Genomic DNA, 22,181 nt, shown 5'->3' with positions numbered 1-22,181 from the left:
CACCTCATGATCAACCTCCGCGAGAGGTCCTTGACACTCATAGGGACCAACATGTGACCTAACATGATTCTTGCGGTCATCCTCGATGATCATGTTGTGCATGATCACACAAGCCTGCATCACCTCCCACATTTGGTCGTGAGACCAGCTTAGAGCAGGTACCGGACAATGGCAAATTGTGCTTGAAGCACACCAAATGCCCGCTCGACATCCTTCCTGCAAGCCTCCTGTCGTGTAGCAAAGTGAGAATTCTTCGGACTCGATGGATTCGAGATTGTTTTGACAAAAGTGGCCCATTTTGGATATATACCATCGGCTAGATAATAGCCTTTGGTATATTGGTGGCCATTGATCTCATAGTTGCATGGTGGAGCATGCCCTTCCACTAGTCTGCTGAACACCGGAGACCGCTGCAACACGTTGATGTCATTGTGTGATCCCGCCATGCCAAAGAAAGAATGCCAAATCCACGGGTCATAATCTGCCACGACTTCAAGCACCACATCTGCAATATCCATGACGCCCTTTGTATATACCTTGCCAAGCAAACGGGCAGTTCTTCCATGCCCGGTGCATGCAATCGATGCTTCCAAGCATTCCAGGGAAATCCTCTGGCAGCATTTTGTGCCATGATCCTTGCGATCTCTTCCTCGGTTGGCCCTCTCAAGTAGTATTTGCCAAACTTTCCCACCACAGCTCGGCAAAACTTGTACATGCACTCAATGGCGGTAGACTCACTCATGCGAAGGTAGTCGTCCCGTGTATCGGCGGGTGCTCCGTATGCAAGCATCCTCATGGCGGCGGTGCACTTCCGAATGGATGAGAACCCGAGAACGCCTACGGCGTCGAGCTTGAGCTTGAAGTAGGGGTCGAACTCTCGAACGCCGTGGAGGATATTCATGAACAGGCCCTTGCTCATCCTGTACCGGCGCCGAAAATTGTCGGCATGTGTTGCCCCGTCGGCGACGTAGTCGTTGTGCAGCATGGCATGCCCCTCCATCCTCTGCCGGGGCTTCGACTTCCTTCTTCCCGGCCTTGATCCTCCGCGGCGCGGCCTCTTCCTCTTCTCCGCCTCGGCGTCAAGCATGTCCTGGAGGGAGGCGATGATCGGCAAATGCTCCCGCAGGTCGTCGTCGAACGCTTGCTCGTCCTCCGGCGAGCGGGGCAACCATCTCATCGTCGGCTGTCCATGGCTAAAGCAAAATCAATGGTTAAAATTGCGCCGAGGCGAGACGACGCAACAAACGGCGACCAACCGCGCCTACACGGCAAGTCGTCGAGCACCTTCACGTGCGCGGAGGTGGGGCGGATTTGACGGCGCGTTACGGGAGGCGGCGGCGACGCGGCGGCGGCACGACCGGCGGGAGCCCCGGCCGCGACAACGGTGCTGACTCGCAGCCACGGATCGGACGCCCAAACGGCCGGGAAATCCAGCGGCGTCGGTGGGGTGGGAGGCGCGGGAAGGAAGGAGCGACGAGAAAAGAGGCGCGAACCAACGGTTTATGCAAATAGTCGCCGACATGTGGGAGCCCGCCTCGCTTTTCGTTGTGTCCGGCGTCCCCGGTGCGTCCCCTGTGTGGCGGGGACGGGCTCGGGCGCCGGACACCGTATCGGGGCGCGCCGGACAAAAAGGGCTTTGGGGGACGCGGCTGGAACGCTTTTTTTGTCCGGCGCGCCCCAAATCGCTTTGGAGGACGGTTTGGGGGACGCGACTGGAGATGCTCTAAACCCTCGGCATCATGATGAGTTGCCTCATGTGCTCGCTGAAAACTCCCAGCCACAGCATTCTAGGAAGATGGCAAGATGTGACCATGTCGAGACTTTTCAAAGCGATTGCACATTTGTTTCAGCTACAGGTAGTATAGGAAATGAAGCGACTGACCCATTGATGATGACGATTCACCCGTCGTCCATCCATTGGCGCGCGCGCGCTTCTCCACGAGGCGATGCGATCAAATCCGATACGTGACGGAGGAATATAGGCAGGCACCGCAAAGCAAAAGTTGTTGCACGGAGTTGCACCCCCATCCCGATCAGATGATATTGATATGCAATCTTTTCTTGCCCCTCTGTACGTATGTGTGTGCCGAGTTCTGATCAGTAGCTGGCGAGCTAGCTCCGGCCGCGGTAAGTGTGCCGAGCTTTGCGCATGGAAAGCAGGGCCTCTCGCTGGAAATTAAATTCTCCTGCGGTGAAAGGAAAGGCTGCCGCGCGGTCGGTACGCCCTGCTTTGCTTCACTCAAATTACAATGTCTGGCATCTGCGTCGACATGGTTGTTCAGGTTTCTGTGTGAAATAAAACGCATGCCAACGGGAGCCCTGTGGCTGCTCTTACGTGGGCGCATGCCACAAACGGAAGAAGGGCTCCGACGACAAGCAGCGGCGCCAAGGGTGCGTTGGCCCTGTGCTGCACGGCGCGCACAAGGCCACAACGCTGGCTGGCACTGTGGACGTACCACGATGTGCGCGTGCTAGAGGGCTCCCTGAGGTGACATATGCGATGCTGGCTGGCGAGAAAATTGCACAGAACACCAACTGTTGGTGCACTAGTTGCACAGAACCCAGAATTAAAACTGGAGTTGCAGCTGACCCCAGTTTTTCAACCAATACGTTGCACCTAGCCCAAACAGATGGATTAAGACTTTTAACATGTATATAGACATGAGACATGTATTTCTACACGTATACCACATTATACACCAATTTTTTTTTAAAAAATGGGCAGCATAACCATGGAAAAGGTAGAGATTGTGCACAAACAAAATATTCAAATATCAATATAACAACATGGATATCATAAATTAGATGACTAATGACACATTAGAAACTCCAAAATTATAGTGTGTCCCATGGTAGCCTACAAGTTCCAAATCTGATCTCAAGGCACATTACAAGTTCCAATTGAAGTGTCTTGTCACATACAAAATATGCAGTTGCCCTGTGATGGTGTAGGTTCCAATTGAAGGGTCTAGGCACATTACATCATATCATAATGCATCATTGGCTCATTGCTCCTCCTCCTGCATTTCCTCCTCCACCCTTTGCGCATCACGACCTGCTGTGAAGTAGCCATACAACCTTGAGTTTGGCGAGTTAGGGTGATTCCGCCGTTGTTGTTGCCGTGATAGTGCAGGTTCTGTAGCATTGCGCCGTGGTGGTGCAGGTGTTGTAGGATGGCGCCGCGATGTTGCAGCAGGTTCTGTAGGTGTATATGTAGGTGCTGATGTAGGCGGAGGACGCGCAGGTGTTGCAGGAGGGGCATCCGGTCGAGTTCGATTGCTCTGAAACAATAAGACAGTGTTAAGATCTTCAACGTAATGGAATGCAATAGGGAAAAAGGAAATAGTGTTTGTTGAAAATATAATTACCCTATGTCCAGCCTTCCTAATTGCGAGGTGAGGCTTCAAAAGTTGGGTACAAGTGGTGTACCTGTGTCCTTTTAAATTACAATTTGAGCAAGTAATAGTAGCAACTTTGACACTTCCATCTTGACCTTCACCTGCACTTGGCCTTCTCTTTTTCTTTTTTCTCCCAGGTTTGGTTGCAAAATGAGGAGGTTCTATGTCTACTGTATCTGTTCGGGCCCAGTCATGTGGTCCTGGCACATGATATATCATTGGCCTGTAGGTAGCTTCATACATTGGCTTCTTGAGAATTCACTAATATGATCTTCAGGGAACTCTCTGGCCATATAGATAGCTGCTATTGCATGTTTGCAGGGCACTCCAGTCAAGTCCCATTTGAAACAGCCACACGTCTTGTTGTGCAAGTTCACAGCATGTATATTATTGGCGCCGGTTTCAACTCGCCAGATGCCGTTTCCTGCATTGACTACTGTTGGATACCTAGCCCACATCTTCTCTGTCTCTAGTTTTTCAACGTAATATGGGGTAATTTCCCATTGAGCAACAGCAACACCATCTCTCCTAACTTGAAATCTAGACATCAACTTGGTAAGAATTTGGTCCATCATAGTGACTATGGGTTTGTCCCTCTGATCTAGGATGTAGCTATTGAATACCTCGCTAATATTGTTCACAACTAGATCTGTCTTACATGTTGTATCCATAGCATGGCGTGCCCAATGCTTTGTTGGAATTTTGCTAAGCCATCTCCATGCATCTATACTCTCTTCTTTAAGTTTATTCATTGCAATCATATGGTTAGAGTGAGTGAAGGCATAAGCAGCAGCATCTACAATCTTTTTGAGGTCACTTCCTCTAAAACCAGCTAATTGGAAGTTCGCATAGATGTGTCTAAGACAAAAGCGATGCTCACATTCGGAAATATTTGGTTTCTCGCATTTAAGAGCCCCTTTTGACGGTCAGACATGAAAGTAAATGGTCCATGCTTACTTGTGCCACCACCTAGAGCTGATCTCAGCTGAAACAAAAACCAGCACCATGTAGATGTCTCCTCTTTCCCCACTACTCCGAAGGCAATGGGGAACATGTTATTGTTTCCATCTCTTGCAGTTGCAGCTAGTATTTGGAACCCATTGCCCAGCTTCAAAAAACATCCATCAACACCTGCAGAATACAATGGTAAGCAACAATTTATAACAAGGAAACGAACAATTTTAATGCATGTCATTCACATCTTACCAATAAATGGCCTGCAACCTTGTAAGAATCCTTCCACTTGTGCATTCAAGCAATAGAACAGGCCATAGAATCGTGGATTCTTCTGTGGATCTGGATTAACTATAGTGTTGACAATGCAACGACTACCAGGGTTTGTGTTCAACACGGTCTGGAGGTAATCTCTTAACCTCAAGTATTGTTGCTTATGATGTCCATTAATTGACTCTAGTGCTTTGTTCTTCGCCCTGTAAGCCATATGCTTGTTAATAGATACACCATAGTCCTTCCTAACCATGTCGATGAACGCTGATATTTTCATATCGGGGTCACTTCTTATTTGCTCTTCATAAGTCTTGCTCAGCCATACACTATTAATCCTTGAAGATTCATTAGGCAGAAACTGATAATCTTTATTCAATCTTGATTCATCATAAAAAGTTCTCTTTGTCAACTTCTTAGCTCTGCTCTTTCTTTTTGTTCTGGACAAATCATTTCCATCAAAGGCATGATCATCATCACTTGAATCCACTAGCTCCTGGCAATCATCGCTATCTTGGTCACTAAATATGATGCCTTCATCATCTACCACTCCTTCTATTGCCCTTCTCTTTGCCGCCCTTGTCAATTCTGCCTTATACTTGGCATCTTTAACTCTAACTTCCTTCCGAATTTCTACCATAGACCTTACTTTTACTACAGCAGCTTCTTGGATTTGTGTTGGAAAACAATCCTCAACATCAGTGTCACCTTCACAGCGTACAAGGAAGTCGTCATAATTGTCAGGCTCGCTTTCCGCTTCATCTTCGCAATCTGAATAAACATCTTCCATGCTTTCAATCTGGCTCTCTTGACCATGTACTGCACATCCCCATGATAGATTCACACTCTGATGTGTGCCTGGAATGTGACCTGACTGCGGATCCACAAAGAACTCTAACCTACAAAATCGAGATAGCAATGTTAAAGCTCCACACAAGGAACAATATAACCATCTGGAATTAAAAATATCCTCCAATCTGCCTACATTCTTTCATCACATTGCACAATTGTATAACAGTTCTCGCAATTGACAACCTCACACCACAAAATTAAGAAAGTCAAAGCACCTATACGTCGATCAGAACACGAAATTATGGGGGGCAACACGCAGTGTTCTTCAGCCACACCTAACCCTAGCAGAGAGAGTATCTAATTGACACAAAATTAACGGATTGAGAGGGGGGTTACCCATTGAATGAGACGTGGTCCTCGGAATCTCTCGTCCTTGCCGCAGCCGTGCTCGCCCGTCCCGCCGGCGTCGCCGCCGTCATCTCCGGGTGGCAGTGCAGGGGCGAAAACTCCGAGTAGGGAGGTGAACGAGGAGTGACCCTCCGGATCGATCTCCCTCGACGCCGGCGCTCCACCTCCGCCACCGACATCGGTGCCGCCGCCGCCTTCATCGGGTCGCATCGGCGCCGGAATCGCCCCTGGACTCCCGCCCACGAGAAGAGAAAGAGTGCGCGTGTTTGCTTTTTGGTGGAATCGATTTGGAGCCTCGGAGCCCGAAGCGGTACTGGCCATCGTTGATACACTGCATGTGTACTTGTACAGGAGGTACACGTATAAAAATACAATGGACCCACATGGCTGTACGTGTTAAGGCTCTAAATCCCTCTGTTTGGGCCAGCTGCAACGTATTGGATGAAAAACTGGGGTCAGCTGCAACTCCAGTTTTAATCCTGGGTTCTGTGCAACTAGTGCACCAACAGTTGGTGTTCTGTGCAATTTTCTCCTGGCTGGCTATGATCGCTGCCTCGCCCGTCACTTGTCATGTCCTCACCCTCACCCACCAGTCGGCAGGCAGGCGTAGGCTGGGGAACGTGGCCTTGTACACGGGCGGCATCACGTCGCTGCAGGCTGCAGCGTACGTGCGGATGCGAGAGCCCCCCAGATCCAGATCCCGCAACACACGGGCCACCACCAGGCCTCAAATCGTGTCGAGCCTTTCCTTTCAACAATCGCGCCCTGTACAAGCTACCACGCGTGGGCTGGGGATTGCATAGTTTAGGGTCTGGATGACAGGGATTTGGAGTTGAGGTCTCATTTCACCCGAGCTCTACAAGTTCAGGGTTTGAAATAAACTTTCCTCGTGGTGCGATGGGCGAGCCAACGATGGGACGACGCAGCTGGCCACGGCGCCCGACGAAGGAGAGACCGACCTGCCAGAGATCGGCGTCACCCAAGGAAGCGAGGCGGAAATGTAAGGATTTGGAGTTCGAGCGAGGTCTCAGCAGCATCGGAGAAAAGAGGGTTTAGAGGGATGGTTGGCTGGGAGGTGGCGGGGACAAGAAGGATCAGAAATTTGGTGGTAATGTTGAAGAAGATGAAGATGTGAATGTGCTTTGGAAGAAGAAAACGATGACCTTCATCGTGGTGTGCTTTGGGAGAAGAAGACAATGATGCTCGTCTTGGAAACCATATCTAGTGATACACCCTTATTTGATACCATGTTATCGCTCTTCAAACTGGAAATTTGTGGATGTTCATAACATTATGTATTTACATTGCCTGTAACTTGCATAACCAAATTTAAAATACACTTAGAGAAACCAAAAAAGAAGAGAAATCCAAAATTAATAGTGCGTAGAAACACAAACACAAAATAGTGTCACATTGTAATTTGTCTATTTTGTTACCGTGTTTCAAATTTGGTTACGAAAATTCTAAGAAATGTAACATCTTGCAAACACCCACACATTTGTTTCGAATTTTATTGACGTGTATAAAATTAAATTTTGTGACGTGGTATCACGGTATCATGTAAGGTGTGGTATAACAAGATATTTCCGTTCGTCAGGTGTCCAACCCAACAACTAACTCCTTCAGGTGGCGTGGGTGTCGTAGACTAGGGGTGTAAACAGATAGGATAATTTTCGTGCCGAAACCGGCCCCGAATCCGTTTTAAGGTGTCCATATCCGATTTTAAAGAATTCGGCGGATAAGGATATCCGATTTCGAAGCGGGGCTCCGGATACGGTATAGGATATGGTATATCGAATTGCTTGTGGATATGGGTTATCCGAAATTTAATTAGGATAATCCGAAAATTTTAAACCGGATAATCAAGAGCTAAGACCAATCTCACAAGGTTAGTAGTTACTGAGTTACCGAATTTATTTAGTGAACATGTTTGGCTCTAAATTCTATCAATGCTTGAGTTTTAGCGTAAATTGTGTCTCTTTTTTCTTAACTACATAAGCTTAAAAGTTTAAATCTCTCTCAAGATTTGCAAAAGCTATATCTATCAACCGATGAGAGAGCATACATCCGAATATTTTTGTTCCCGGTCCGAGTGCGCTCCGTTTCCGATTCAAATCCGCAGTTCGTTATATCCGCATTCGAATCTGAAACCAGTCAATATTCGCTCCGATCCGAATCCGAGAAAAATATGTGGTAAAGGATATGGTATGAGTGAAATCTGATCCGATCCGATCGGTTTACACCCCTATCGCAAACCCACTGAAGGCGACATAAGGAGTTACCGTGTTGCGGAGCGCGTCCTCACCTGAAAGGAGAACCGATGGGCCGAAGCCCATGTTGCACATATCCCCTCCATCTTCTCCAACTTTGATCTCCTCCACCGCCTCTCGTCACCGTCGATTCCCTCGCCTCCACCACCACCCACAACCGCCTGTTCCTGCCCTACACCAGCCACCTCTACCGCGTTACCTCGGAGGCTCGCCCTACTCGAGCCGCGGGCGCAACCGGTCAACCGCCGCCCCATTCTTCCCTGTAAATCACGACCCAATCCACAACTTCCCTCTAAACCACGACACTGTCTCCAACACCCGAAATACTAAACCTCGTCGCCGCCAAGCTGCCACACCTCGGAACCCTAAGTAACCGTGCCCACTACCCGAAGTTCTAGGCCTCATATCCAAATGCAATGTAATGACCAGCCAGATCGTCCCCGTCTCCGGTGAGGTCTTGCCCTCGCCTCTGCCCAAGACGCCCACTTCTTCCCCATCTCAGGTTAGGTCGGCGCGTCGCCTCTCCAGTCACCTTCTTCTTCTTCTCAAGTGCCTAACAGGCCGAGGCCCATCCTGCTACCTCTTTTAGTGTCAGCACGCTAACTGACCCTTAAGCCGTCAAATAGGGATTGCTCGCTAGGTGTAGTCTGGCCCATTGGAGCTCCCTACGAGGTATCAAAGCCCACCAGGAAATAGTGAACACAAAGCGCGGCCTGGTTCTGCTCGTATCTCGCTTCCCTGACGACGATGGCGTCGTCTGACCCCGACGCGCGGCCGGCGGCGGCGGCGATTGTCACCCCGGCCGCCGCGCCGCTCGCCGTCTTCGCGTCTCTCCTCGCGGCGCGCCGATTCGGCGCGGCGAAGTCGATGCTCCCTTCCCTCCTCACCCCCAGCCTCCTCGCCGTCCCCTTCGCCGACCTTGCGGCCGCCTCCCTCCCGCGCGCCGCTCCACAGCACGCCGTCGCCGCGTTCCACGACATGCTCTTCCGCGCCTACGCAGACGCGGGGGCCGCCGACCGCGCGGCCGAGGCTGTCGACCTCACCGTCTCCCGCCTCGGCCGCCTCGACCCCCGCTCCCTCACCTCCTCGCTCATCTCGCTCCGCCAGGCCGGCCACCTCCCGGCCGCCGTGGAGATCCTCAACAAGGCGCTCGCTTCCTACCCCGACTCCGTCACGCCTCTCTCGGCGTCCGTCGTCGTCGACGGCTTCTGCAAGGCCGGCCGCATGGACGACGCGCGCCGGCTGCTCGACGAAATGCCGAGCCGCGGCGTGAGGCTGAACGCCTGCTGCTATAACCCGCTGCTCGACACCTACACGCGCCAGAAGAACGATGGCGGTGTCGCGGAGGTCCTAAAGGAGATGGAGAATGCTGGCGTGGAGCCGACGGTCGGGACATACACGATCCTTGTCGGTGGGTTGTCTAAGGCTGGCGATATCAGCAAGGTCGAGTCTGTGTTTGACGAGATGAAGAGGAAGAATGTGGCAGGCGATGTCTACTTCTACAGCGCGGTCGTCAACGCGTACTGTCGGGCTGGGAACGTGCGGAGGGCGTCTGAGGTGTTTGATGAGTGTGTTGCCAATGGCATCGAGCCGAATGAGCGTACTTATGGAGCACTGATCAACGGGTTCTGCAAGATTGGGCAGATAGAGGCGGCGGAGATGTTGTTCACAGATATGCAGCTGCGTGGAGTTGGACATAACCAGATTGTTTTCAACACGATGATTGATGGTTATTGTCGCCATGGCATGGTGGACAAGGCACTCCATATAAAGGAGGTCATGGAGAAGATGGGCATTGAGTTGGATGTCTACACGTATAACACACTCGCGTGTGGGCTTTGCCGGGTGAATAGAATGGAAGAGGCCAAGACGCTACTGCATGTCATGGCCGAGATGGGCGTCGCGCCAAACTATGTCAGCTACACTACATTGATCAGTATCCATTCCAAGGGGGGCGACATGGTAGAGGCAAGAAGGCTCTTCCGAGATATGGATGGTAAGGGGTCAAGGCCAAGTGCTGTTACCTATAATGTCATGATTGACGGGTACATCAAGAATGGGAGCATCCGTGAGGCTGAGCGGTTTAAAAAGGAGATGGACAAGAAAGGGCTTGTCCCAGACATATACACTTATGCAGCACTAGTTCATGGGCACTGTGTCAATGGGAAGGTGGATGTGGCGATGAGGCTGTTTGAAGAGATGAAGTCGAGAGGAACCAAACCCAACGTCGTGGCATATACAGCTCTGATATCAGGTCTGGCTAAGGAAGGTAGATCGGAGGAGGCGTTCAAGTTGTATGATGATATGTTAGGCGCTGGATTGACTCCAGACGATGCTCTATATTCTGTGCTTGTAGGGAGCCTTCACACGGATAATAGAAAAGATGTTTTGACATGAATAGCATAAGGTTTGTCAGGCCGTATTACTATTAGCAGATGATACCGTAAAGAAATTGAACAAATCCTCTCCTCACATCCATTACTGTGAACACCAACACTGGGGACGCCATTGCCCTGTCTAGGGCTTGCATCCTATGGGGATTCGGCGTCGTTACCAGGTTGAGGCAGGATTGCTGCAAGGCTGGCACCAACACTATTGTGGTGCTGCACCAGTTTGACGCTGTTGAATGTCTCCACAAGAGGGAGGACCTCAGGTAAGGTGAGGGCCATGGCCCATGGCTTGGTTTGTACCATGTCGACTTGTATTAATAGAAGCCTATTGTTGTATTATTTTGTTCCATTATCTATTTGGATGTACTGAATGGTTAATTGGTTATGAGATGAGGTGATAGCCTATTTTGGAGCATGTAAATGCTATTTTTCTTACTTCTGATCACTTTTGAATTTGTTATCTGGCACTTGGATCAAATTATTTGCTGAACTGATTAAAAATGAAAGTAAAGTATTCTTGAAGTTGGAATACTGATGATAAAGCTTTACACTTGCGCTCTGTTCGCTACCAGCGTTAGAGCGCTGGCATCGCAGGTTGTGCGCCTAGTTTCTTCCTAATATAATGCACAGGTCTCGTCATTTTTTTTTAAATCCGTCAGAAATATAATGCCACTGGGTCCCTCCCTGATGGTCTCGTTTTTCATAAACTTCAAACTGAGGATACAGATATGATGTGCTGAAGTGAACAAATATGTTACATCATTATAATACACCATATAAATGCCCTTGCCATCTTTACATTGTCATAATGGTCATCTTTATGCTTGTGTGCTTGTCTTTTAATGTCTTGACTTACTTTGACTGCCAAATTTAGGGTATGTCAGCTCTTTTTTCTTCATGTAGCATACAGTCCTTAATATATCTTAACATGCTCTGCGAGTTGATGTTTGTACCTGAGATTATCCCTACTGCTAGTCTTTCTGCTTGTGCTTTGACAGAGATTCAAGTTATCTTCATCTAGCATACAGTCCTTAATATAGCTCAACATGCTCTGGAAGTTGATGTTTGCACCTGAGATTGTCTTTCTGCTAGTGCTTTGACAGAGATTCAAGTTAGAACCGCTTTAAACTGTAACTATCCTAATTGATTTGGTAATCATGAACGGTAAAATCTTCAGATTGTTTGGCTGAAGGTGAGTGTCATGTTGTTCTTGCAAGTCTGTTTCCATTAACTGGATGTACTGAACTATGAATTTGGGTTGCAGTTTTTTATTTATTTTGAACTTCTATCCACCATTTTCTTGTAATCAGAGCATGTGGTGGCAGTTAGGTTGGCATCAGATGCTGTAACCACTTATCAATAACCGGCCTTCCCTCGTGAAATTCTTCTTGCACATTTGTACTAGTATTGGCCAAAGTAGAAACTATTCGAGTCCATAGAAAGTTTGCTTAGTCATGCAATCTATGGAGAATTTTCGTTTGCTATATATTGGTACATGTAGGATATATTTGGTTTGAACCTCTGATTCTGATTCTACAGCTGTATGCTTGCAGGTGTGGCATGGCTATAGTGCTGAAAGATTTGTCTCCTCTGTTCTTGAGAAGCTGTAATCAATTTACAGTTCTACAACCATTCTGGATTTTGCAATTTTACCTAGTGCAAGGAAAAGATGGAAACAAGTAGCAGCGATCAGATCTATAAACTATCCTGATCGAGAAGTTCCAGTGCTCACTGTGCTGTGCCTTCCAATGTCAGTAGATTTTAGAGATAAATATTAGATTGTTCAGTTTCTCAGAAATGATATGTTTTGGTCTCTCACCCAACTGGGTTTAGAAAAAAAAAGGATTAGGAAGCGCAGAAGCGAGCTAACACATAGATGTGTAATGTTTAATTCGGCAATAAAAATGTTTGATTCAGTGCTTTCATGGAACTCATATTTTAATGTAAGCTTGTCCATATCTTTTCAAATAGAAAAAATATATAGAATTCTTACAAATCAAACAACTCTTGTACATGTAATATTTGACTCCTACAAGATTTTGAAACTTGTACACTTCAGTTTGCTGATACTGGTATGTGCTGTACTATGTATCTGCTGATTCCATGTCGACGTATTTACCAACTTCTTTGTTTGGTCCACAGAACGAAGTTGAACCTCCACTCCACAGCCAAATTTTTTGTTTGAAATAGAGGATCACATATTCATGCTTGAGCTGCAGTTTGTTGTTCCATATGTGCGCCGTCAATCTTGGGTCTGCCAGGCTTGTTCTGTTTCGTCATTTCTCTACAGGCAGAACCAAATTATTGCTGGTTTTGGTTGGACACCACAATCAGTTGCTACAGTAGAACATCATGGCATAAATAGCATGGTAACGAACCTCCTCCAAATTTCTGAAAGGAGCTTTTAAGCTGGCCTTCTCTTCCTGGACCGCAGACCTGATTTCCTTGATGTCCTTGAAAAACAAACACCAGAAACGTGAGCTTTCTGAAGTTTTCAACGGTGCAAACTACAGAGCCAGAAGGAAAGAAAATAAATGGCTGGGGACAGAAATAGGACACACCGATTTCAGGTGTTGCACTTCAGAGCAGAGTGCCTCCTTCGTGTCCAGAAGCTCCTACAGGTAACTCAGCTGTCAGCATTATTCATCGCTGCAACAGTGCGCTGTTGGAACTGGGAAACTCAAGTACTCACGGTTTTCAATGTCTTGCTCTGTGCCTCTACATTGGAGCGCCATTTCTGAACCTCCTGAAAGTGAAACAGAGTGAGTCCATTCATCATTCCATCCATATGCTCTTGCATGTGATCACCAAAACTATCGAATCCCCAAAACCAATTCTACCCTCTCCAACCAGAGTTTACAATCAAGCCAAAGTCAACCTTTGGGGGCGTGTTATCAGGATGATTGCAATGGTACTTATACCTGTTTGAGATTCTGGATCCTGCCCAGCAACTCAGCCTGCGACGAGGTCAGCTCCTGCAAATCGCCACGAAATCAGCCGATCACCATCTAGCTAACCAAAATAGCAGAGCCAAACGGATACCTTGATGCGTGCGTCTAACGGCTCGAACACTGACAATTTCTGCAGATGAAGAACAGGACGAGAACGCAATATTAAAATCTGATCCAAGAATGGGTCAGAGTCGTGGAAACTAGGTGGTTCCTATAGCTCAAGCCCAGCCGGCAATCGATCATACCTGGCGAGTCGCCGGCACCGGCGATGGAGCAGGAGACGGGGCGATCTCCGACATCTGGGGGCTTGTTTGATCGGTCGCCGGTGTGGAGGCTGGATCGAGCGCGACGCGGCTGTGGCTTTTTACCTCAAGCTAGTCTCTGTCTGAAGGTGTATTTTTGTTTGACAGTGGTGTATTTAGTTTCGGGCGTAAGCAAAGTACTCGTTGTTGTTGGGTTTGGTTGCATATACTTGTCTCCCGCCTTCGAAGGCATGTTAGTACGTGACAGAAAGAAAATAAATTCTACAGTAGCGTTTTCCAGCACAATACTACTATTATGCATGTGATCCACCGCCGGGAACCCGTCAGGACCTACTCTGCATCTTTAAAGACTGTCAAAATTCAGATAACACTTCAGTAACCTAGCTGGTAATTTTTGCTTCCATCGCTGGCTTCATCTCAGACGTTCATCTTTGATCCAACAGCTAGCGGCATAACTTACCTCTGTGCGCTAAGTGACCAAGTCAGTAAAATTAGGGATGAAAGCGGAGCGAAAACGGACGAAACAGAGTGGTATCACATTTGTTTTCATATTTATTTTTCTGAAGTGAAAACAAATACATAAACCGGGATACAAAAACAGAAGCTGGTATTGTCGGAAACATATGCAAACCAAATACGGTGCAGACACGAGTAAAATATGGATGTTTGTCGAAACCAAGAAATCGCTTGAATCATGAAGGAAAAAATCAAGCAACACAATAAACCTACAGACACAATGAAACCATGGAAGCTTCCGTAAACTAACGAAGAGATTACATGACCATCTGTTTTGGGATGAGCCACTTTGACGGGTTTAGCTTGACAAGGTCATATTTTGAGATTGCTAGATTGGGTCATGCACATCAAACCCTAAAAGAAAATTCCATATTAGTCGACCATTTCCGAGTCCGTTCTATCGGGAAACCCCATTTCGTTGGAGTTTATGTTTCCGCCAAAATAGTTCCGCTCCATTTTCATCCAAGGTAAAAGTGATCTTCCATTGGATTGCTCTAGCTCATCGACCTGCTCAATTTCTGACAACTTCATTCAACTTCTACCCTTTTCTCCTTCGGTCTCTTAATGCTTGTTGATCGATAATGGCTATAAAAGTATCGGATCCATATAGTGTATCTTTGTATTGGGTTAAACCCTAGCCACCATTGTCTGGAAATTGGCCTTGACCTCCTCTTGTAGTAATCCTCTAAATCTTACTAAATCGTCCGACGAATGTTGGCTAATTTCCGTGAGTAACCGAGAGAATCATGGAACGTTATAGATTGAGTTTGTTAAGGTTGTGATCTCATTGGCGACGAGAAGGATTTAGAGGAAAGCGGAGTTGGAATCTCTCGTAAAATCCTCGCCTTAGCTCTTGATTCCGATGGGAGGCGATGTGTTATTGACGACGGTGGTAAAATCTCGGGTACACATCAAGGCTTAGGACTGGTTGCTGAAGAGTACCTCTTTTGTTGCGGGCAGCGTTAGTGGCGGTGTTTTGCGGTTCAATGACTTGAAAGCTGTGTCTAGTTATCAAATTTTGCTGGTCCAAAATTCGGCCTCAGCCTACCAAAAGACTCATATTTTCAATTGCTTCAGTTAACACAAATTAAGCTGGTAAAACTCCCGTTGAAACTTCTAGATAATGAAAATGGTGTATAATTTTGTGGGCAGTGGCATGTTTGCTTTTGAGTTTATGCAACTGGATGTCAACGCTTTGTAGAAATTCAGAGAGGATGAAAATAAATAATTTCTTGAATCCACAAAAATTATCCAGAATTTTTTTCAGCATCCAAGAAAATTTCACCATCATTTAACCCGACTTCACTATGTTGTTTCCTTGCACACCTGATGTGCAAGAACATCAACTTGTGACACCTGAATAACCATATATTGCTGATGGCGTGGCAGATTCTCTTTAGGAAGGTAGCGTTGCTCAAAACCCTACTCAAACAAGAAACATTTCGCAGGTGGTTGGCCCTGCTGTATGGAATGATCATTCAATAAAAGAGTTGAACTTGAAGGACACTCCAAAATTTTCATACATACATATTTGAAACTCCGTGCATGCTTTCATGGCCAACATGTTTACATGAATGACACATAGTGCACAACATTGCCAGCATCAACATCATACAACCATTGATTTAAATGCCGAAGAAGACCCTATTTATGCAACAAGGAGGGCAACACAAGATTTAGAAGCCACATGATTATAAACTTAGAATAATACAACAGTGAAACTAAATTTAACAAACAAGAATTTGTAGGAGATGATGTTGATTGTTCTATACAAACCATTGAAAACTACTTTGGTTCCTACATAACACCACTAGAACATAGAACCAAAGTAGTTGTTACATAGTTGAAAGGACCTACGTCCCAAAAGCGAGGAACATGATTTTCCATTACTTATGTTCATGAGCATGGGTTTGAAGATACATGACAAACAGGTTTGTTAATCCTCCATATGTAACAATGTCAAATCTTTTCGCCTGGTGTCATGGACCCAGTGAATTTTACATTGGATTTTTGATAAGGTGCTCAATTTGACGAGAAAGCTAGGACAACCCCACACCCAAATGACCACTATATCAATAGATTCATTTCTAGTGCGCATGAGTACATATGTCAAGATCCACTTGGAATGCTAAAAACACATGATAAGCAAGAGGAAGTGTGGTATGCAAGAGACAAGTAGAGCTGTGGTATGCATAGTTATACTTCAAATAAATTAAGCTAGAGTTGAACGTTGCATAGTCCTTGTTAAAGAAACATGAACTAGAGTTGAACTAGGTAAAATACTAGTCAAAAAACTAGGCACAACCCTACTTAAAAAATTTGAACCAGAGTTGTACTACACACAATCATATTTAAAAGAAATAAACATGGGGTAAATTTAACCAAAATCCTAGCTGGTTTGAATTTTTCAACTAGTGTTAACAGGACATAATTGTAGTTCAGTTGTTTTGAATTAGGCACAATCCTAGTTTAAAACATCTGTACTAGAGTTGCATTGGGCAAAAATATTTTTCTGATAGTTTGAACAAGATTTGAACATGGCAGTAACATAGTTTGAGAAAACTGAACCTTGGGTGAACTAGGCAAAATTGTAGTTCAAAAAATTGAACTAGAGTAGGCACAATCAATTGTACCCCTTCCGTTCTTATATATAAGCCCACTATCTCGTTTCCCGATACCAAGAAAAATAAATCTACTTAAAGAACATGATTAATTATATGAAAATTTTCTCATGTTTCGTGCTAATTAAACATGTTGCATCTGGTGTTTCTATCTCTATGGTTGCCTGCAACCTTTACATTAATGAGCACCATTGTATGAGAGATAAATCTAATCAGTTTTTCTTGGCAAAAGATAGTGGTCTTGTATAGATGAAAATTGTATTTTGATAGTGACTTTCTATTAAAAAACGGAGGGAGTACTAGACTTAATTAGTTAAAATATTTCTTCAAAAGATTATTTTTTTGAAATATGTTAGCCGAAGAGCTGCTAGAAGGTGTTACAAGATGTCAAGCGAATATAAGCCAAGACCAGAGATTCCGCCATGTCCCAATCCTACTTAAGCTTTGCCACACAGCGTGCAAAGAATAACCACAGCTTTGCACTCTTTCACTCTGCATAAGTTTCATTTTTTTGAACACATTTCACTCTGCACATGTAGAGTGAACTTCTTCCAACCAAGCGCACGTCACGTGTAACAGAAACGGTTCTTGAGGCCTAAAGTATGGTGTCTCAAATGACATTACTCGAAAAGACAACAGTTTATGTACCACAAATGGATGGAGATTGGATATAAAATGGGCACAATATCAAGAAACAATGCAAAAAAAGCTCTCGATCGGTGCCAGGCAGAGATGGCAGCCCCGCTCACCTATGGTTCAATGCTTCTTCTCTGTCTCGGCGTCCTACGCCTAACCCATGCCGCCCACAACTCTTCCCACGATCACTTCCTGAAGCCCCACAACGGCGCCCGCTCGGAGGTCGGCGTCCGCAAGCTCTCGTGGAACGCCACCCTGGCGGCGTACGCCCGGCGGCACGCCGAGAGGAGGAGGCTTGACGGCTGCAAGATGGCGCACTCGCGCGGACCCTACGGCGAGAACATCTTCTGGGGAAGCGCCGAGCGGCGGTGGACCGCGGCGGACGCGGTGGAGGCGTGGGTCGACGAGCGCGCGGACTATGACTGCGCCAGAAACGCCTGCAGGCGGAAGCGCGCTTGCGGGCACTACACGCAGGTGGTCTGGGCGCGCACCAAGAGGCTCGGGTGCGCGTCGGCGACGTGCGTCGACGGCGGTGGCACGTTCGTCGTGTGCAGCTACGACCCGCCGGGCAACCTCCGCGGGGAGGCGCCGTACCGTGGTTGCGGGAACGACCAGGGTATTGCAGATGTGTACGCAGTGTGACTTGGTCGATGCCGGCCAGGCCCCTTTTCTCTTAATGAGGACTTAACGGATGACATACCCAAGTTTCTATGGAAGAAAATGACCTACTAACCGCACCTTATTTAGAGGAAGAGGTTCAGAAGTCAATTTTCCAAATGGAATGCAACAAAGTACCGGGTCCTGATGATTATCTAGTGGAGTTTTATCAGACTTTCTATGATACTATTAAATCAGACCTTCTAGATTTGTTCAGTGCTCAACACAGAGGACAACTAGAATTATTTCGTCTAAATTTTGGTGAAGTATTGTTGCTACCGAAAGTTAATGAGGCAAAAATAATTCAACAATATAGACCTATTTGCCTCTTAAACGTAAGTTTCAAGATTTTCACGAAAGTGGCCACCATTAGACTTAATACGGTTGCGGATCATGTCGTTCAACCATCACAGACCGCTTTTACACAAGGAAGGAATATCCTCGATGGAGTGGCTGTTTTGCATGAGACGGTACATGAGATGCATACTAAGAAATTAAATGGGGTTATTTTAAAATTAGATTTTGAGAAGGCGTATGATAAGGTCAAGTGGTCTTTCCTACAACAGACGCTCAGGATGAAAGGTTTTTCTCCTGAATGGCGTGCTCTAATAAATGATTTTATGTATGGAGCCATGGAGGTAGTGTGGCAATCCGGGTTAATGATGACACCGAACACTATTTCCAAACATGAAAAGGGTTACGCCAAGGGGATCCGTTATCACCAATGTTATTTTTGTACACCCACGCATGGGTGTGGGTGTTTCCGTCACCGTCCATTGTGCTTTGAGATTCGGATAAAAAGAGGAGAGAGAAAGGAATCTTTTCATCTACCATGGTGGACACGAATCTCAAGGAACAAATGGACGGTGATGGAAACACCCACACCCATGCGTGGGTGTACAAAAGTATTTCCGTTAACATTATAGCGGATATGCTGGCTATACTCATAGAGCGGGCCAAGTCTGATGGTCAGATTGAAGGTGTGATCCCACATTTGGTTGATGGGGGGGGGGGGTTATCTATCCTTCAATATGCCGACGATACAATTCTATTTATGGCTCACGATCTTGAAAAGCTCGCAATCTGAAATTAATTTTGGCGGCTTTTAAGCAGTTGTCGGGATTAAAAATCAATTTCCATAAAAGTGAATTGTTCTGTTTCGGTGATGCCCAAAATGATACGACTCTATATACAGAGTTGTTTGGTTGTGGGCAAGGCCAATTTTCTATTCGCTATTTGGGTATTCCAATTCATTATCGGAGACTTACAATTGCTAAATGGAAAATAGTGGAAGAAAGATTACAAAAACGCCTTAGTAGTTGGAAAGGTAAATTGTTGTCCCTGGGAGGAAGATTGGTACTCATTAATTTGGTATAGACAAATATGATACTGTATATGTTATCATTCTTCCTACTACCAAAAGGAATTTTGTATAAACTCGATTATTATCGATCCAGATTCTTTTGGCATGGGGACAGCGAGAAAAATAAATATCGATTGGTTAAATAGAGTATAGTTTGTAGTCCCAAAGATCAAGACGGGCTTGGAGTTCATGACCTGGAGGTCAAGAATTAAGCCCTGCTAGGCAAATGGTTGTTTAAGCTTCTTACCGAGGATAAGATTTGGCAAACTATTCTTCGGAGAAAATATATCGGCTCGAAGACGCTATCCCAAGTGGTTTGAAAACCTGGGGATTCACATTTCTGGGCTGGTCTCATGGCAAAAAAAATGTCTTTTTCGCCTTGGTACTTTCTCGATTAGGAATGGAGAACAGATACGGTTCTGGGAAGATGTATGGTTAGACAATGCACCCTTAAGTGAACAGTATCCTGCTTTGTGTAGTATTGTTCGTCGCAAAGATGATACCATTTCCTCAGTAATGGCTACACCTCCGAATGTGACGTTCAGACGGGTTTTGCTTGGACAAAGGCTAGTGGCATGGAATGCCCTAATTCACCGGTTGGGAGATATTCACCTATCGCCTGAGCCGGACGAATTTAGATGGAACCTTCATGTAGATGACTCTTTCTCGGTCAAATCTTTATACAATGCGATCCTTCATTATGATATACCAGTTGATAATAATAGGAAAATTTGGAAGATGAAGATACCATTAAAAATAAAAATCTTTGGATGGTATCTTCGCCGAGGAGTTATCTCACCAAACACAATCTTGTTAAGCGGAATTGGCATGAAAGTACACGGTATATTTTCTGTAATCATGAGGAAACCATTAAACACCTATTTTTCCAGTGCTAATTTGCGAGATCTATATGGTCAGTCATCCAAGTAGCGTCTACCTTGTATCCTCCGACTAGTGTGGCCAATGTCTTTGGCAGTTGGCTTCACGGTGTCGATTCAAGGTTCAAGTTTCTTCTTAGGGTGGGAGCGCTAGCAGTTATCTGGGCGCTTTGGTTAAGTAGAAATGACAAGATTTTTAATTATAAAAATTGTTCTTTGTTGCAGGTCATCTACAGATGTATATGTATTCTCCGTTTGTGGTTACCTCTTCAGCGAGTGGAGAATCGAGACCTCTTTACGGAAGTCTGTACACGGTTGGGGGCTACGGCAAGGGATACTTTTTTCCTACATGAGTGGCAACATAGTCTACGGATAGAAGCCCCACCCATACTTTAGGTGTTCTATGATTCATCGCTTCGATATGTATTTCGCCTAGTTTTTTATCCATCTTATTGACTTGAGATACTTAAACGGCTGTGTGCATCCTGATTATGCAGAGGCTAGATGTAATTGCTTTTCAAAAGTAATAAAGCATCCTTTATCGAAAAAATCTAGTACTGTACTGCCACTGTCCAACCAAATGCAGCTACCGTCAGATCCATGTCACTCATTTCAGCATACATACTTGCAAGTAGGAGAGTCTGATAACTCCTTCCAGTGTAATGTACTGTGTATTTGCTAAACTTCTTTTGCACTGATCCTATGTACTCCCTCCGGTTCACAATATAAAACGCTTTGGCAAGCTGTATTTGCTGAACTTCTTTTGGGTCGATCCGGAACAAAGCTAAACATCTACTAGCAGTAGTTTTTTTTTTTTTTTGTGTGTGTAAGAAGGGAGAACCAATTCATATTGGATTGATTTTTTTCATGCCTGGATAGATTTATTTTCTTCCATATATGATCATCATTAATCTTGAGTGCTTGGTCTCTGTCTTGTTCTACTTCGTCGTTGCTGTAGAAACAGAAGCAAATCATTGCAGGTTTCGGTTCAACGACACTAGTTCAGTAGGAGAACTTCAGACCATTGTATGAACCAAAAGGAGTGCTGGCCTCCTATGAATTTCTTAGTTGAGTTGTTAGACTACTCTTCTCTTACTGGATTGCAGACCTGATTTGCTTGGTGTCCTTGAAGCAAATACGATCACATCGAGCTTAAAGGTTTCACTGATACGGGATCAGAAGGACAAACGGGTCGTCAGAAAGAATACACGCACCGATTTTCAGCTGCTGCTCTTCAGAACTGTGCGGGCTGAACAAAATTGTACCGGTAATTTCTGCAGATGAAGAACAGGACGAGAACGCAATATTAAAATCTGATCCAAGAATGGGTCAGAGTCGTGGAAACTAGGTGGTTCCTGTAGCTCCGGCAATGGATCATACCTGGCGAGTCGCCGGCACCGGCGATGGAGCAGGAGACGGGGCGATCTCCGCCATCTGGGGGATTGATTGATGGACCGGTCGCCGGCGTGGAGGCTGTGGCTTTTTACCTCAAGCTAGTCTTGAAGGTGTATTTTTGTTTGACAGTCTCTGAAGGTGTATTTAGTTTCGGGCGTAAGCAATGTTGTTGTTGGGTTTGGTTGCAGATACTTGTCTCCCGCCTTTGAAGGCATGTTAGTACGTGACAGAAAGAAAATAAATTCGAGTACATGTGATCCACCACCGGGAACCTGTCAGCACCTACTCTGCATCTTTGAAGACTGTCAAAATTCGAGTAACACTTCAGTAACCAGCTGGTAAGTCTCCCTTCCATCGCTGGCTTCATCTCGGACGTTCATCTTCGATCCAACAGCTAGCGGCATAACTTACCTCTTTGC

General features: G+C 45.9%; 2 protein-coding genes across 2 annotated transcripts; one reads left to right on the top strand and one right to left on the bottom strand.

The window, feature by feature from the left end:
- Positions 1-8,887: 8,887 nt before the first annotated feature.
- On the top strand, positions 8,888-10,548 carry LOC124673256 (pentatricopeptide repeat-containing protein At2g32630-like; the record flags this gene model as incomplete). The annotated part of the gene is made up of 1 exon (XM_047209374.1): positions 8,888-10,548. A coding segment is annotated over one exon (1,602 nt), but the record flags the coding sequence as incomplete, so codon positions are not given.
- A 2,264-nt stretch (positions 10,549-12,812) lies between these two features.
- LOC124673255 lies at positions 12,813-21,866 on the bottom strand. Its single transcript, XM_047209373.1, has 6 exons — positions 21,748-21,866; positions 13,525-13,563; positions 13,404-13,457; positions 13,175-13,228; positions 13,044-13,097; positions 12,813-12,935 (listed from the first exon to the last, which is right to left on the bottom strand). Exons 1-6 carry the CDS (start codon positions 21,799-21,801, stop codon positions 12,813-12,815), a joined length of 378 nt encoding a protein of 125 aa, XP_047065329.1. The 5' UTR covers positions 21,802-21,866.
- Between the last annotated feature and the right edge of the window lie 315 nt (positions 21,867-22,181).

This window comes from Lolium rigidum, chromosome 7, assembly GCF_022539505.1.
Source record: "Lolium rigidum isolate FL_2022 chromosome 7, APGP_CSIRO_Lrig_0.1, whole genome shotgun sequence".
Classification (NCBI taxonomy): domain Eukaryota; kingdom Viridiplantae; phylum Streptophyta; class Magnoliopsida; order Poales; family Poaceae; genus Lolium; species Lolium rigidum.
This window is presented reverse-complemented; position numbering and strand designations above follow the sequence as displayed.

What these genes read in the sequence shown, in the direction of transcription:
- LOC124673255 (XM_047209373.1), bottom strand. Translation starts at nt 21,801, where the DNA reads ATGGCGGAGATCGCCCCGTCTCCTGCTCCATCGCCGGTGCCGGCGACT. An exon ending in CGGTGCCGGCGACTCGCCAG is followed by an intron (nt 13,564 to 21,747) that starts GTATGATCCATT and finishes CTTCATCTGCAG; the next exon opens with AAATTGTCAGTGTTCGAGCC. An exon ending in CGTTAGACGCACGCATCAAG is followed by an intron (nt 13,458 to 13,524) that starts GTATCCGTTTGG and finishes GGCGATTTGCAG; the next exon opens with GAGCTGACCTCGTCGCAGGC.